This window comes from Heterocephalus glaber, unplaced genomic scaffold (genome assembly GCF_053883595.1).
Source record: "Heterocephalus glaber isolate CG9 unplaced genomic scaffold, H.glaber_assembly_v1.0 deba00001781, whole genome shotgun sequence".
Lineage (NCBI taxonomy): Eukaryota > Metazoa > Chordata > Mammalia > Rodentia > Bathyergidae > Heterocephalus > Heterocephalus glaber.
This window is the reverse complement of record NW_028258467.1, coordinates 2,795,397-2,812,366: the sequence shown is the minus strand read 5'-3', so window position 1 is coordinate 2,812,366 and position 16,970 is coordinate 2,795,397. Positions and strand designations below refer to the sequence as shown.

General features: G+C 38.0%; 1 protein-coding gene across 2 annotated transcripts in view; it reads left to right on the top strand.

The window, feature by feature from the left end:
• Window positions 1-16,970, top strand: part of Meiob (meiosis specific with OB-fold) — a 36,792-nt gene that overhangs the window by 16,927 nt on the left and 2,895 nt on the right. For both annotated transcript variants that reach the window (XM_021251330.2, XM_004873681.3), the window contains exons 10-13: window positions 4,676-4,777; window positions 5,729-5,882; window positions 13,137-13,320; window positions 15,087-15,173. In XM_021251330.2, the coding sequence (XP_021106989.1) occupies window positions 4,676-4,777; window positions 5,729-5,882; window positions 13,137-13,320; window positions 15,087-15,173 (527 nt within the window). The remainder of the gene's footprint in view (window positions 1-4,675; window positions 4,778-5,728; window positions 5,883-13,136; window positions 13,321-15,086; window positions 15,174-16,970) is intronic.

The window sequence follows — 16,970 nt, the reverse complement described above, 5'->3', positions numbered from 1 at the left end:
GTATGTGCTGGCTTAGAGGTGGGGTGAGCAGGGATGTAAGGGTGATATCTGAGCAAAAGCTCGTATGGTGGTGAGGGAATGGCCAAGGCAAAGTGCTTGGGGGGAGAGGAGAGAGAGAAGAGCCTGTGGGTGATCAAGACAGTGGCTGTCACTTTAGGGGACTGCTGTTGGAGGCTAGAGTTTGGAGGGGACCAGTGATAGAATCTGACTAATGCTGAAAAGATTTTTCAGTCTACGTTGTTGACACTGATGGCAGTACTTGGGACAATAATTTCTGTTCTCAATACTTGGGACAATAATGCCACTCTTTAGTTCCTGAGATTTTAAAAAAATTTTGGTGCTGGGGATTGAATCCAGGACCTTGTGTATGCAAGGCAATGCTCTACTACTAAACAACTTCACCACCATCCAAGACAGAGACAGAGACAGAGAGAGATAGAGGCAGACACAGACAAGAGAGAAAGACACAGAAACAGATGAGAAGAGAAGAAAGAAAATCTCTATTGTTAAAAGTTTGGTGTCTGATCTGGGAAATTTTCTAAAACTTGGATTTATATGGTAGAAAAGACAATCAAGCTTGACAGTACTAATTGTATAAAAACTCAAGACTAAGTTAATGAGGCAGATATTCTAGGATATTGTACATGTAGCTCTGATAATGGATTCAAAGTAAAAAGTGTCCAAGGATTTTAATTCCAACATCTTTAGAACAAACACCTTCCTTAAGGAGACAAATTTTTATTTTATTTTTTTTGTATATCCTTTTATTGGTACAATTTAGGTGTACAATATAATGACATTCATCATTGGAGATATCCACCTTTACATATTCTCTTGGTTCTTATTTTTCCCCCTTCCCCTGCCCTCCCTTCAACCCCCTCCATCCCTCCCTATTTACAAAGACTTTGTTTCCATTTTTTCATTTTCTCATATTAATTCCATTCCCTTCTTTCATTTCCCCTACCCCTCCCACTTCCCCCTCCCCTTTGCCCCTTTTCTTCCTATTTCACATTATCTATTTTAACTTTTAGTCCTTATTTACACTTTCAGTTTCTCACACTAGAGAAACTATTCAGTATTTACACATGTGTGTCCTGGTTATTTCACTTAAGAGTACCACCTCAATGTACATCCATTTAGCAATAAATGTCTTTAATCTTTAATTTCTCATTTTTGATGGCGAGTATTACTCCATTTTATTAAAAAAACCACATTTTCTTGATCCAGAAGGAGACAAATTTTAAAAAATATTATTTATGGAAGTGTGTGTGTGTGTGTGTAGTACTGGGAATTGAGCCTAAGACCTTTGTATTGAACTATATTCTCAGCCCTTTTTTCATTTTTTATTTTGAGACAGTCACCCAGGAGATCCTCCTACCTCAGACTCTCAGAATGCTTTCAGTTTTTTAATTGACAAAATTGTATATTGCCTATAATATATTTTGTATTATGTACGAGGTATGACTGAAAAATACAGTGGATGTAGTTCAGTGGCACCATGCCTGTCTGGCAAGCACAAAGTCCTGAGTTCCATCCCTGGTTCCACACAAAAAAAATTACAATAAAAGACACATTGCTATTAATCCCCCTCAAAATACTCCCTCTTGCTTATCCTATTACTCTTGCCACTTTCTGAAGCAGTTCTGGATCTTTAATTGCATTATTATGGCTGCCTTGTCTTTGCTGTTATTTTTTGTCTTTTTTAGTTGTGGTAGTTTGTTTTGTTTGTTGGTTTTGGGGGGGGTGAGGGTGGCTGCTGCTTTGTCTTGAATTGATTCAAAATGTTTACCTCTCATGGTCATTTTGACTTTGTAGAAGAGCCAGAAGTCACACTGTGACAAATCCAGTGAATAAGGTGGATGAGGACACACTGTTTTTAAGATCCTGCCTTTACTTTCACCATATTTTTTTTTTATCATACCTTGTAAAGACACTTTTAGAACTGCTTCAGAAAGTGACAAGAATGATGAGATAAGCATATAAAGATTGAAAAGGAATACTTGAAGAGGATTAATGTCAATGTGTCTTTTACTGTAATAATTTTTAAATTTTTTTAGTTTTTTGAGACAGGGTCTTGTTATGCAATTCAAGCTGGCCTTGAACTTACTATGAAGCCCAAGCTGGCCTCAGACCTGTGGTGAACTTCATCCACTGCTGGGATTATAGGTGTATGTCACCATAGGTGCCTCAAATTTGTTTATTTAAATATTCGACATTGGGCCAGGGATTTAGCTCAGTAGCACTGCACCTGCCTCACAAGCGCAAGGTCCTGAGTTCAATCCCCAGTACCAAAAAATGAATGAATGAATGAATGAATGAATGAATAAATAAATAAAAATAAATATTTGACATCTTGTACACATGCATAATGGCTAAATTAAGCTAATTAACCTATTCACTATTTCACATACTTTTTGGTGGTGAGACTATGTGAAAAGCAGCTCTTTTAGCAGTTTTTAAGAATACAATACATTGCTAACTATAGTCACTGTGTTGTACAATAGGCCTCTTGCATTCATTCTATTAAGAATACATTAAAGGAGGGTACTTATAAGTGTACTCATAAGGGTATAAATTTGTGTGCTTGTTTACGCTTGATCTTAGCCAAAAGACAGAGAAGCAATTTGTGTGCTTGTTTAAATCAGCCTTATTTCTATTTTCCTGAGCTATACACCTACCTTGCAGAAATTAAGATCTAAATGGATTAAGCATTTACCCTAGCCAGATGTTAAGTCTTCCTTGTCCTTTCTCTGCTTTGAGAGTGTTCATCAGAGTGGGAATTTCACCCTCTCCACAGATGATCTGGATCACCCTGTTGCCAGTAGGGGCCCCTGTGGCAGTGCCTGCATCCCATCTTCCCTACTAGCATCCTTCTCAAAAAGAAGCTCATTGGTCAGATTGCTGTGGCCCACTCAAAAGCTACTCCTGCATGATGTGCAGCAGTTCTGTTGATGCTTCAAAAACACTTATTCAAGCTAGGCCTGGTGGCACATGCCTATAATCCCAGCACTTGGGAGGCTGAGGCAGGAGAATCACTGAGTTTGAGGCCAGCCTGGGCAACATAGTAAGCTCAAGGCCAGAATTGAACTATATAGTGAGACCCTGTCTCAAAAAAACCCCAAACATTTTTTCATTCACCCATTAATTTATAAGTACCTGCTGAATGCCTTTTATTTGCAAAATGTGGAGACAAGTTAATCCTTTCTGGAAGGCAGGGGACAGATAGGTGATGGTTAGATGGATGGAAGGATCATCACTGTGTTGGATATTGGAAATACAAAGATAAAAAGGCACAACACCTGCCCAGAAAGAATTTACAGTTTTTTTGGTTTTTTGGTTTTGGTACCGGGGATCAAACTCAGGACCCTGAGGAATTTACAGTCTTATTTTGAGAAAGATCAGTAATAAGGTTTGTGTATAATTTGAGAAAGGAGGAAGAATGCTTAAATCTGCTCAAGGGAACTAGGGAAGTCCAAGCATTGCCAGGACAGGTTGTAGAATGTTCATTGTGGAATGTTCAATGGAAAGTGGGATGGGGCACTTAGATACTCACAGATTGGAGGCTAGGGTTTTGGGGTTAAAGGAAGTCTTGGAGTTAGAATCTTATGAAAAGCCTTTTTCAAAATCACATTCTTTTTCCCCCCCAGTACTGAGTATTGAACCCAGGACCTTTGCATTATGTAGCATCACTAGTCCTTTTTAATTATTTATTTTAATTTTGAGATAGGATCTCACTAAGTTGTTAGGTTGCCCAGGCAGGGCTTGAACTTACCATACTCCCACCTCAGCCTCACAGAATGCTAGGTTACAGGCATGAGCCACCACACCTGGCTCACAATCACATCCTTGACTTCTGGCATACTATCCAACTATTATTGAGAAAACTCATATTCAAATTTGAGGAACAAGACTTTAACCTTTTAAAAATATTTTTATTGGGCCGGGGATTTAGCTCAGTGGTTCTGGCGCCTGCTGCGCAAGTGCAAGTTCCCGAGTTCAATCCCTGGTACCCCCCCCCCAATTTTTTTTATTGCAAAAGAAATATATATAAAATGCAGAAAATGCAGCTGGGAACAGTGGGCCATGCCTGCAATCCTAGCACTTGAGAGGCTGAGGCAGGAGTCATGCCTGGGGAACTTAGCAAGACTCTGTCTCAAAATAAAAAATAGGGCTGAGAATGTAGCTCAGTGTGAAGGCCCTGGGTTCAATCTCCAGTATCACATACACACAGACAAATCGGAAAACACATAAAATAATTAAAAAGGAATACAAAGATAACCCTAATCCTACCATCTAAAGACAGTTGTGGGTTTTTTGTGCCAGGGATTGAACTCAGGACCTTGTGCTTGCGAGGCAGGCACAGTGCTGCTGAGCTAAAACCCTGACCAAGACCGTTTTTTATATACATATATTCTTCCACATAATTTTGCATATACATATATTCTTTCAATTAAAGTAATGTTTCACACAGTTTTGTAAGCTTCTCTTTTCACTAACAATATCTGGTATATATCTCTTCCTGTTCATAGATTTCAATATCATTGTTAATAGTTGAGTAATATTATTTTGTTACATAATTACATGTCATCACTTTTTATTAACAATAATTTTGGATCCTTCATAGTGATTTAAAAGATAATCAATTTGCTTTTTTCTTATGCATTTTTAACTTAAGATACACCAGAAGCTAACATACTACTGAATTTTATAAGAGAAAATAGAGAAACAAATATTTTGACTGATGAAAATGCCAGTTATTTGAAAGAATCCATAAATTGTAAGTGACCATTTAAATATTGTTTGACTTTTAGATCAAAATTGAGCCTATAAAGTTTTGATTGGCATAGTAAAAGGTACCATATCCTTAGTCTATTACTACTATTTTTCTGCTTTTAAAAAGCTAGTTTAAAGCTGATTGTGGTGGTGCATGCATGTAATCTCAGTACCCTGGGAGGCTGAGGAGAAAGAATCTCAAGTTTGAGCCCAGGCTGGCCAGCTTAGCAACTTAGTGAGACCTTGTCTCAAAATTTTAAAAATGGCTTGGGGGCCGGGGATTTAGCTCAGTGATTTCACCGCCTGCTGCTCAAGCTCAAGGACCTGAGTTTGATCTCGGGTACCAAAAAAAAAAATGGCGTGGGATAGAGCTCAGTGGGAGGGCCCTGGGTTCAATCTCCAGTACCACACACACACACACACACACACACACACAAAGGCTACTTTAAAATTTTGAGGGCATATATAACCACTAGGCAATCTGATGAGTGCTACTGATTTTCTCCCCAGAAAAGTACTGTGCCCACACATAGAATGTGATATAAAATATCATTTTCTTGGGTTTAGTTCTTAGAATGATAACCCCCCAAAAAAACCTCTTCAGATGTTCTGGATGAGTACTTTGTTCCCTGGTAGATTGCTAGCATCCCATACTCTGTGGCTCATCTTCTCACCTTTTCATAGGTTTTGAATCCATTTATATGATCAGAATGTTTTTGTTTCATTTTAATAGTACTGGAGATTGAACAAGGCCTCGTGCATGCTAGGCAAGCACTATACTGGTGAGCTGCGTCTTCAGTCCTATAATCCATTTTAATATAGCAAATTTAATATTTTTCTGTTCCTTAAGCTATTTACATGTTCTCATTTGAACTTTATAACGTTTCTACTTGGATGTAATCCTTTATAGTTCTTAGAATATATAGGAGACTATAATACTTCTTTTTATTTTTAGTAAATACAATAGTTGATATCTATACAGTTGAGCAGTTAAAGGCAAAAGCTTTGAAGAATGAAGGAAAAGCCGAACCTTTCTATGGTATTCTCTATGCTTATATTTCCACCCTGAACATTGATGATGAAACCGTGAAAGTAGTTCGAAATAAATGGTAAGGACCCAAATTATTTTTAGCCTGGGCTACATAGTTGAAGGCCAGCCTGAACTACATAGCGAGACCCTATTACACAAAAAAGAAAAAGAAGTTGTTACTAAAGTGAAGTTAACATATCACTAGCAATATTAACTGAGCTGAAAAGAGGGAAGGGAATGCAAACTCAACAGTCCAAGCAGGTTTATTGCTAAACCTGAAAGGAACCTCTCTGCGAGCAGAACAGAGAAGGTGTCTCCTATGGGCTAAGAGGCTTTTATTTATTTATTTATTTTTCCATTAAGTTTATTGGTCCATTTAGGTATACAATACAGTTACATTCATCATTGGGATCTTGTATCTTTACATGACATATCTTGGTTCTTATTTTTTCCCCATTCCCCTGCCCTCCCTTTACCCCCTCCTCCCTCCCCTATTTACAAAGACTTTGTTTCCATTTTTTTCCTTTTCTCATATTTTTTCTTTTCCCTTCTTTCCTTTCCCCTACCCCTCCCACTTCCCCTACTCCTTTAGACCTTTTCTTCCTATTACACAATATCAATTATACATTTTGATCCTTATTTACACTTTCAGTTTCTCACACTAGAGAAACTTCAGTATTTACACATGTGTGTCCTATTTATTTCACTTAAGAATATCGTCTCGGGCAAGGATTTAGCTCAGTGCTTCCACCGCCTGCCTCACAAGTGCAAGGACCCGAGTTCGGTCGATCCCCAGTACCAAAAAAAAAGAGTATCGCCTCAGTGTGCATCCATTTAGCTATAAATATCTCTAGTTTCTCATTCTTTATGGCTGAGTAGTATTCCATTTTGTTTAAAAAAAAAAAAAGACACGTTTTCTTTCTTTTTTTTTTTTTTGGTACTGGGGATCAAACTCAGGTCCTTGCGTTTGCTCAGCAGGCGGCGAAACCACTGAGCTAAATCCCCAGACCACACACATTTTCTTTATCCTGTCTCCAGTTGATGGGCAGTTGGGCTGCTTCCAAGTTTTAGCTATACAAACTGTGCCGCTATAAACATGGGTGCACATATATCACTGTGGTATGATTCTTTTAATTCTTTTGAGAAGATACCCGGTAGAGGAATAGCTGGGTCAAACGGGACTTCCAATTCTAGTTGTTTGAGGTATCTCCATATTGATTTCCACAGTGGTTGCACCAGTCTGCACTCCCACCAACAATGGAGAAGGGTTCCTTTCTCCCCACAACCCCACCAGTATTTGTTATTGGTTGATTTCATGATAGCAGCCATTCTTTCTGGGGTGAGGTGGAATCTCAGTGTTTTCATCTGCTTCTCTCGAATGACCAGTGATGTTGAGCATTTTTTCATAAGGTTTTTTTTTTTGTACCGGGGATCGAACTCGGAACCTTGCGCTTGTGAGGCAGGTACCTGAACCACTGAGCTAAATCCCCGGCCCATTTTTTCATATGTTTATTTGCTGCTTTTACTTCTTTGAGAAATGTCTGTTCATTTCAGATGCCCATTTTTGAATTGGGTCTTTATATTTGGGGGGTCTGATTTTTTTTGAGTTCTTTATATATTCTAGATAGTAAACCTTTGAGGAACAGCTGGTGAAAATTTTTTTCCCACATTGTAGGTTGTCTCTTAGCTCTGTTGGTGGTTTCTCTTGCAGTGCAGAAGCTTTTTAAAAAGATGAGATCCGGGCCGGGGATTTAGCTCAGTGGTTTCGCCGCCTGCTGCGCAAGCGCAAGAACCCAAGTTCCATCCCCGGTACCAAAAAAAAAAAAAAAAGAGATCCCAGTTGTTTGCCGCAGACCAGCTGCAGTCGATGTAGGGTAGGAAGGGGAGAGGTCCTGGGCCGGCGATGAGAAAAGAACCTTCACAAGCAATGTTCAGGTTCCCTCTGAGAAGTCTCAGGGTCCGATTTATTTTTATATCTTTAAGCAATAGCTAAGAGGCATTGGGCGGAACATGTTTACATTTTAGGATGCCTTAGCAATATCTAGTGAGGTAAAAGTTATTTCTTACTAAACAGTATATTTTTTCTAAGCTGATTCAATTCATTGAACATCATGAATACATATCTTAAAAATTACAATTGTCCCCTTATTTTCCCAAACCTAAGTAGAACAAAATGTAACTTAATCAAAATCTCTATATCAGTGGGAGTACAAGCAAGATTTAATTAATTAAATGTCAAACTTGTGGTCACGAGCTAGCCCTTGAGAAACTGCACAATGGTTAATATAGTTTGCTATTAGCTCTCTATTTTTCTGTACCTCTATTTATCTTACCTAAGTGTCATTCGGGTTCATAGTTCATGAGCAGGAAATATTTTCAGCACTGTGAGAAATATTGAATAACTTGCCCCCTTAATGTATTTGCCTGTCATAACTTTCTCTCTATTTCTCATTTCCCACTATTACTTACATCTAAAGTCTATCCTTCTAATTTCTTTATAAGACCCCTTTAGTAAAAGGAACGTCAGCAATAAGAGAGGGAGTTACAGTTAGTGGGAAAACAGAGGGAGTTTTAGGAGAGGTTTCTTTAGAAGTAGATGAGGTAATAGAACTAAGAGAAACTGGAATTAGGGACTTTTGAGCCAGATCAGATTTCAATACATCATTGCCAATTTGCCTCATGGAGAGTTTGTTGTTAGTCACAAACACAATGACTCCTGTGACCAGAGTAACAATTTTAAACATTATGTCAAGAAAAAATAAAATATGAGGGTACGATGTGTTCCACTCTTCTTTTCCCCCAGCTGGAACTTTGTCAAGCAGCATTGGAGGTCTCATGGGCTTCGCCAGTTGTTGATTCTTTGTGCTAGTTCCTGTGCTACTGAGGATTTGTTCATAAAGTCTTTTCCTATGTCAGTGTCTTCAAGAGTTCTACTTAACAGGCTGGGGATTTAGCTCAGTGGTTCTGGTGCCTGCCTTGCAAGCGGAAGGACCTGAGTTCGATCCCTGATACAAAAAAAAAAAAAAAAAAAAAAAAAAGAGTTCTACTTAACTTATCTTCCAGCAAGTTTAGTGTTTCTGTTTTAATATTTAGATATTTAATCCACTTGGATTTTAGTTTAGTGAATGGTGAAAGATATGGGTCTTGTTTTAATCTTTGGCAAGTTGAAATCCAGTTTTTCCAACACCATTTATTAAAGAGGCCATTTTTCCTCCAGTGAGGATGGTTGGCTCCTTTGTCAAAGATGAGGTAGCTGAGTATGTCTGGAGTTGTTTCTGCGTCTTCTAATCTATTCCACTGATCCTCCAATCTGTTTCTTTAGCAGGCTGCTTTTTTTTTTTTTTTAATCACAGTGGCTTTGTAGTATAGTTTCAAGTTGGGGATTGTGATACCCCCTGCCATGTCTCTGTTGCCTAGAATTGCTTTTGCTATTCTAGTTCTCTTCTGGTTCCAAATGAATTTTTGCATTGTTTTCTCTAGTTCTTTGAAATATACTATTGGGATTTCAATCGGGATTGCATTGAATCTGTATAGCAGTTTTCGAAGTATGGCCATTTTCACTATATTGGATCTTCCTACCCAGGAACAAGGGATGTCTTTCCATTTTCTTTTGTTTTTCTTTTTTTCTTTTTTTGGTGCCGGGGATCCAACTCGGGTCCTTGCACTTGCAAAGCAGGCAGCGGAGCCACTGAGCTAAATCCCCAGCCCGTCTTTCCATTTTTCTTATATCCTCTTCAATCTCTTTTTTCAGAGTGTTGTAGTTCTCAATGAAGAGGTCTTTTGCTTCCTTCGTTAGATTGATTCCTAGATATTTCATTTTTTTGGATGGTATTGTGAAAGGGATTGTTTCCCTAATTTCTCTATGAGTAGCTCTGTTGATGGTTTCTTTTGCTACAGAGCTACTCATAGTCTGTTATTTGTGTATGAGAAGGCTATTGATTTTTGAGTGTTTACCTGTATCCAGCTACTCTACTGAATCTGTCAATTAAGTCTAGAAGTCTTTTGGCAGTTTTTTGGGTCTTCTATGTAGAGTATCATATCGTCAGCAAATAATGACAGTTTAACTTCTTCCTTTCCTATCTTTATTGCTTTTATTTCTTTCTCTTGTCTAATTGCTGTGGCTATTGTTTCCAAAACTATATTGAACAGGAGTGGTGATAGTGCACGTCCTTGTCTTGCTCCTGATTTTAGTGTGAAGGTTTTCAGTTTTTGACCATTTAGTATGATGTTAGTTGTTGGTTTTTCATAGATAGCCTTTATCAAGTTGAGATAAAGACCATCTATTCCAATTTTCTGCAGGGTTTTAATCATGAATGGGTGTTGAATTTTGTTGAATGCTTTTTCTGCATCTATTGAGATGATCATATGGTTTTTGTCCTTGACTCTGTTAATATAGTGTATAACATTTATTGATTGATGTATGTTGAACCATCCTTGCATCCCTGGAATAATTCTGACTTGGTCAGGGTGTATGATCTTCTTGATGACCCTCTGTATTCTGTTTGCGAGTATCTTGTTGAGGATTTTTGCATCTATGTTCATTAGGGAGATTGGCCTGTAGTTCTCTTTTTTGGTTGGGTCTTTCCCTGGTTTTGGAATCAAAGTAACACTTGCTTCCAGGAATGAATTTGGAAGTATTGCTTCCCTTTCAATTTCATTGAAAAGTTTAAAGAGTAGTGGCGATAGTTCTTCTCTAAATGTCTTGTAGAATTCAGCAGTGAAGCCATCAGGACCTGGGCTTTTCTTTGTTGGTAAAATTTAATTATGTTTTCAATTTCACTGATTGTAATTGGGGTGTTTAGAATTTTTATATCTTCTTCATTCAACTTTGGTAATTCATATGTATCTAGAAATCTGTCCATTTCTTCTGTGTTTTCCATTTTATTAGAGTACAGTTTTTCGAAGTAGGTATTGTCAATCCTCTGGATTTCTTCTGGATCTGTTGTGACTTCACCTTTTTCATTCCTAATTGCATAGATTTGAGCTTTTTCTTTCTTTCTTTTTTTTTGCTAAAGTTGGCTAAGGGTTTATCGATTTTATTTATTCTTTTGAAAAACCAACTCTTTGATTTGTTGATTTTTTTGTATCATTCTCTTAGTCTCCATTGCATTGATTTCTGCTCTGATCTTTATAATTTCCTCCGTTGTATGAGCTTTGGATTTGTCTTGCTTTTCTTTTTCTAGGAGCTTAAGATTCACCATTAGGTTGTTTATTTGAGCTCACTCTGTTTTCCTAGTGTGGGCATTCACTGCTATGAATTTCCCTCATAGAACTGCTTTCATTGTGTCCCATAAATTCCTGCATGTTGTACTGGTATTATCATTAAATTGTAAAAAATGTCTAATTTCTTCTTTAATTTCCTCTGTGACCTGTTGGTTGTTCAGGAGAGTGTTATTCAATTTCCATGTGTTTGTGAAGTTCTTGTGGTTTCTTATGCTATTGATCTCCAGTTAAATTGCACTATGGTCAGATAACATACATGGGATAACTTTAATTCCTTTGCATTTAATTAAACATGTTCTGTGAACTCGTATGGGGTCTATTTTGGAGAATGACCTGTGTGCAGCCAAAAAGAATGTATATTCTGATTTTGTGGGGTGGAACACTCTGTAGATGTCTGTTAAGTCCATTTGTTCAAAAGCTTGGTTCAGTTCTACTATTTTGTTGTTGATTTTTTGTCTAGATGATCTGTCTATTTGTGACAGTGAGATATTGAGGTCCTCCACTACAATTGTGTTAGTGCTTATGTGGTTTTTCATGTCCCTTAATATTTATTTTGTATAGTTGGGGGCATTAGTATTTGGTGCATATATATTTGTAATTGTCATCTCTTCCTCTTGGATTGTTCCCTTAACAAGGATGTAATGACCTTCTTTGTCTCTCTTAATTAGTTTTGGTTTGAAATTTACTTTGCAAATAAGATAGCTACTCCTGCTTTTTTCCAGGTTCCTCTTGCATGAAGACTCTTTTCTATCCTTTTACATTCAGTCTATGAGTTTCTTTTTGAACTAGGTGTGTTTCTTGTATGCAGCATATTGTTGGATTTTGCTTCTTAATCCATCTGCCAGTCTGTTTATTTTGATTGGTGAATTGAGGCCATTAACATTGATGGTTATAACTGATATGTATTGACTTATCATTGTCATGTTATTTTCCTGTTGTTGGCTCTTTTTTATTTTTCCCCCTCTCCCTTTAATTTCTTGAAGAGGCTTTTTAAATAGTGTTTTTTGGCAGACTTTTGAGGGGGCAGGTGGGAGAAATAGCAGGCTGATGTGTCCCCTGTAACCTGATGAACATGTCCTCTATGATGACAAGTGGGCTCAAACTGGCTGTGTCCCTGTCTGGGCTCAATCACTAACAGCATTTAGGATGAATTTGACCAGCCCTGTGGGCTTTTCTGTAAATGTATGAAAACCCAAATAGAGTGAATCCTTGATTTATGAATTCAATTCGTTCCTAAGGGCTGGTTGTAACTCAGGTTGGTCAATTGAAGGCTCAGACTCCTCTACACAGCCTTCAAAGTCTCTCTCCTGTGTACAGGCAGATCTCAGTGTCCTTAGAGAGACACTGGCCCAGGATTTCTCAATTAACCCCACACAGGATGTTGTAATGTTTCTTTCAGGACTCTTTAGGGTTAAATCTGTATCTAAGACCATTGTGAAACACAAGTGGCCAGCATTTGGGTCATAACTCAAGACTCTGGTCATAAGTTAAAACTAAAATTCTGGCCATAACCGAAGTTGTTCATCTGTCAGGCCAGTCTTAACTTGAGGGTGCACTGTGCAGGTCTTGGGATGAGGATGAAAGAAACGGGTGTGGCACCCAGTGTCAGTGCTGAAGCACAAGCTCTGCAGCTGTTCTGACAAGGTTAGGGGCATGAGCTAGGGCAGGAAAGGAAAGGAAGGCCCCCACTGGGAAGTCAGTTGTGGACCCCAGGGTCTGGGCAGGAACTCAGCAGGGAAAGGCATGAAGGAGGACGTTGTGTCCAGAGCCAAATGAATCACAATTGCTGGAAGTGAGGCTGACTGTATAGAAAGTGTGTTAAATTTTTGTTTTTAGCTTTTCTTATTGAAGGTGCTTCTTTTTTAAATTAAAAAAATTACTAGTACATGTTTGCAGTGGATAATTATGGGGAGTTGGTACATGTACATAACACATCTTTTTACTTCCTGTTCCCCTCCCCTTCTTCCTTCTTTGAATTCTTATGTCTACATCACTGAGCACTCAGTGAGCCTTCCCAGGCTGATTTTGACATTTTAGAGATAATTCTGCTAGAGATCAAATTTATCACTTAGGATTATAACACTTTATCATTATCTTTGTTTCTTCTCAGCTCCAGTTGTGGTTATATTGTAAATGAAGTATCCAACACTTGCACAACTTGCAACAAAGATTCTTCAGGATTTAAATCTGTTTTTCTCAGCTTCCATATGCTGGTTGATATTACTGACCACACAGGAACCCTCCATTCTTGTAGTCTCACAGGAAATGTTGCTGAAGACACTTTGGGCTGCACGGTAAATAGCATAAAATGAAGAAATGTTTAGAAATATTTCCAAGATGAAGTGTTTTCATTAAAAGTATAGATTATTCTGGTGATTTTTTATTTTGTTTTATTTTGGGATGGGACCTGGCTGTGCTGCCAAGGCTGGTCTCAAATTCCTGAGTTCAAGGGATCTTTCCATCTCAGCCTCCCAAGTACTAGGATCATATGCCTGGATTTTGGTGAACGTTTTTTTTTTTTTTGTACCGGGGATCAAACTCGGGTCCTTGTGCTTGCAAGGCAGGTGATGGAACTGCTAAGCTAAATCCCTGGCCCATTTGGTGAACATTTGATAGAAGTTAATTCATTAATAAAGAGATCTGAAAAATAAGAACCAAGAGAGATTATGTAAAGGTGCAAATTTCCAATGATGAATGTCTTTATATTGTATACCTAAAATGTACCAATAAAATAATATTTAATAAATAAATAGATCTGAAGCCAAGAGTGGTGGCACATGCCTGTAATCCCAGCACTTGGGAGGCTGAGACAGGAGGATTGCTGTGAGTTTGAGGCCAGCCTGGGATACATAGTTATTTCAAGGTTAGCTAATAGCGAGACCTTGTCTCAAAAAAAAAGATAACATAAAAAAATAAAGAGATCTGAGGGAAAACCATTTTGGTTAAATCACACATTGCTTTAATGAACACATAGTTATGAACTGTATATTAAAACCTCAGGTAATATTGATTATTATGAGTAATGACTGAGGCCTTTAGCAAAGTAGAGAAATAAACATGACTTTTATACAATCAAGTAAATAATGGGTAAAACAACATGCTGTGTGGGCCAGGGATGTGGCTCAGTGGTTCCAGCGCCTGCCTCAAAAGTGCAAGGTCCTGAGTTCAATCCCCAGTACCAAAAAACCAAAACAAAACAAAGCAAAAAACAACATGCTGTGGCTGTTCCAGAAGGACGGCTTGGTGCTATTTCTTCTGCCCAGCTGTATAAAGTCAACTACCTGTTTTCTCCCTGGTCTGCAACTTTAGAACAGCACCAGATCCTTGGAGGCTGGATTAGCAGAATCACATAATAGGCAGGTAGCCTTTTTTGTTTGGTTGGTTTGGTGTTTTTTTCTCTCTCTCCAGTACTGGGGATTGAATCCAGGTCCTTTCCACGGAGCTACATCCCCAGCCCTTTTCATTTGTTAATTAATTAATTATTTGTAGTACTATGGATTGAACCCAAGGCCTTTACATTGAGCTATATCCCCAGTCTGTTTTACTTATTTTTATTTTGAGACTGTTCTCATTATGTTGCTAAGTTGCCTAGACTGGGCTTGCACTGGTGATCCTCCTGCCTCAGCTTCTCAGAATGCTGTGATTACAGGCATGTGCACCACACCTGACCAATAGGCAGAGGTTTTTTTTTTTTTTGTACCGGGGATCGAACTCGGGAACATGCGCTTGCAAGGCAGGCACTGGAATCACTGAGCTAAATCCCTGGCCCTGTGTTTTGTTTTTTGGGTTTTTTTACTGTTAAAAACAGCTCATGAAATTTACCATTTAACTTTTGCTCCAAATTTGGCTTCCATTTTATTATAGGAGTTTTCCTTGCTGAATCCCTACCTTTAGAGATTCTGTTTATAGCCTATCTTCCCTTATCTCCTCTAGCAAAAAAAATTGAGAATTTTATTTTGAATAAAATTCAGTTTCTAGTGAGCAAGTGTGTTTCACAATGTTGTCAAAATGAGTTATCTATGTATATTTCAAAATATGTGTTTGATCTTTTTTTAACTAGGTAGATGAGTTTCTTGCAATGACGGATGAACAGAAAACAGCACTGAAGTGGCGATTTCTTTTGGAAAGAAGCAAAATTTATTTAAAAGTTAGTGTATCTTATAGTACTCTGTTATTCTACATATTTAACCAATATATCTACAACCAAGGAATATTTAACCAAGAAAGATCTACAACACAATCCAATAAATTAGAGACTTTTTTGTAATGTTGGGGAATGAACTTAGGGACTTTTCTCTGAGCTATATCCCTAGTCTTTTTTTATTTTGAGACAGGTTCTTGTTAAGACCATAAGTTGTCCAGGCTGGGCTCAAACTTGAGATTCTTTTACCTCAGTTTCCCAGAATGCTAGGATTACAGCTGTGTGCCACCACACTTGGCTAAATTAAGGAACCTTTTTTTCTGGTATTAAGGATTGAACCCAGGGCCTTGTAAATACTAAGCAAGCACTCTACCACTGAGCTATACCACCAGCCTAAGTATATTATTTTTAATTATGGCTGATTTTCAGATGTGCAGAAGGAGTTAGCTACTCTAGAAACAATGGAAATAATTGGATTTTATTATATAGTATGAAAGGACTTACAAATGACACCAAAGAAATAGGCAAACAAAGAAGATGCCCTTTAATGTTAACTCTAAGACCAGGCAACAGACCTTAATGTGAAAATGGGTTGATCCTCAGCATTACATGCCCACATGGGACTGCTCTTTGCTTAGTGAGGTGGTATGGAATGGCCCAGTTGATTGCTTAGCTTCTGGAGTGAGACACACTTGTTCTAAATTCCAGTTCCACCACTTCTTAGCCTGAGTGACCCTGAGAGCTTAGTAAACTTCTCTAAGCCTGTAACATTTTATTATCTCACAGTTCTGAAGGGCCAGAGGTGACTCCTGAGGCACTGGCAATACTTCAGTGTTGGGGGGCCATAGAATTGTAGTGTGGAAGGTGTAGAAAGTGGAAGAGGGAGTGACACAAACTCCTTGTGCTGCAAATGAGGAAAGCGAGGTCACAAAATGTTGCTACTTGTCCAGGTCACATGTGAGAAGACTACATACAGTAGGTGTCATCTCTTTCTTTCCGTGGTTCTCAGTGTGTTCTCTTATACTACTAAAAGTTATTGTGCTCTAGTTTATGTGAGTTTTATTTCCTGATTCTTACAGTATTAAAACTTAATATTGAAAAAATTTAAAAATATACTCATGAGCACACATGCCGTTAGTGGACAGAGCAGTGATATCTCTTGCCATGCAGCCTCTGGAAAACAACTGTGTGTGCTGGTGAGAGAATAGGAATAAAAAAGTAAAAACATTTTGGTATTATTTTTAAATAATTTTGATTTCACAAAGATTATAAAGCAGTCTTTGAGTGTGCTGTGTTTACTCTATTCTTACAAGAGGATTTTACCATTTTCCAGTGGTTCCTTTTCTTATAGACTCAAGCTTTTCTGAGTCCGTTGCAGACCTGGTCAGTGGCACCAATAATATTTCTAGGGCCTAGGTTTGAGGCCTCTTCTTAGTAGGCCATAGGAGGAAAAGCTACAGTTATACATTACATTTCTTCCACATTTTCGTGGACCTACAAAATACTTCCTGTTTCCCAGTTAAGACACACTCAAGTACTTGATTGGAGTCAAATAAATTTGATCACTTTAAATGGAAACTTACAGCTTTATAAAATTTACTCAAATATAACAACAAATTGCCCTCAAAGGGACATTATATCTTTCCAAAAATGTTTAAAAGATATAGATATAGATAGATAGATAGATAGATAGATAGATAGATAGATAGATAGATAGAGATATTCTGGGGACTGAATCCAGGGCCTTCTCCATCCTAAGCAAGTGTTGTACTCCTGAACTATATCCCCATTCCCTAAAAAGAC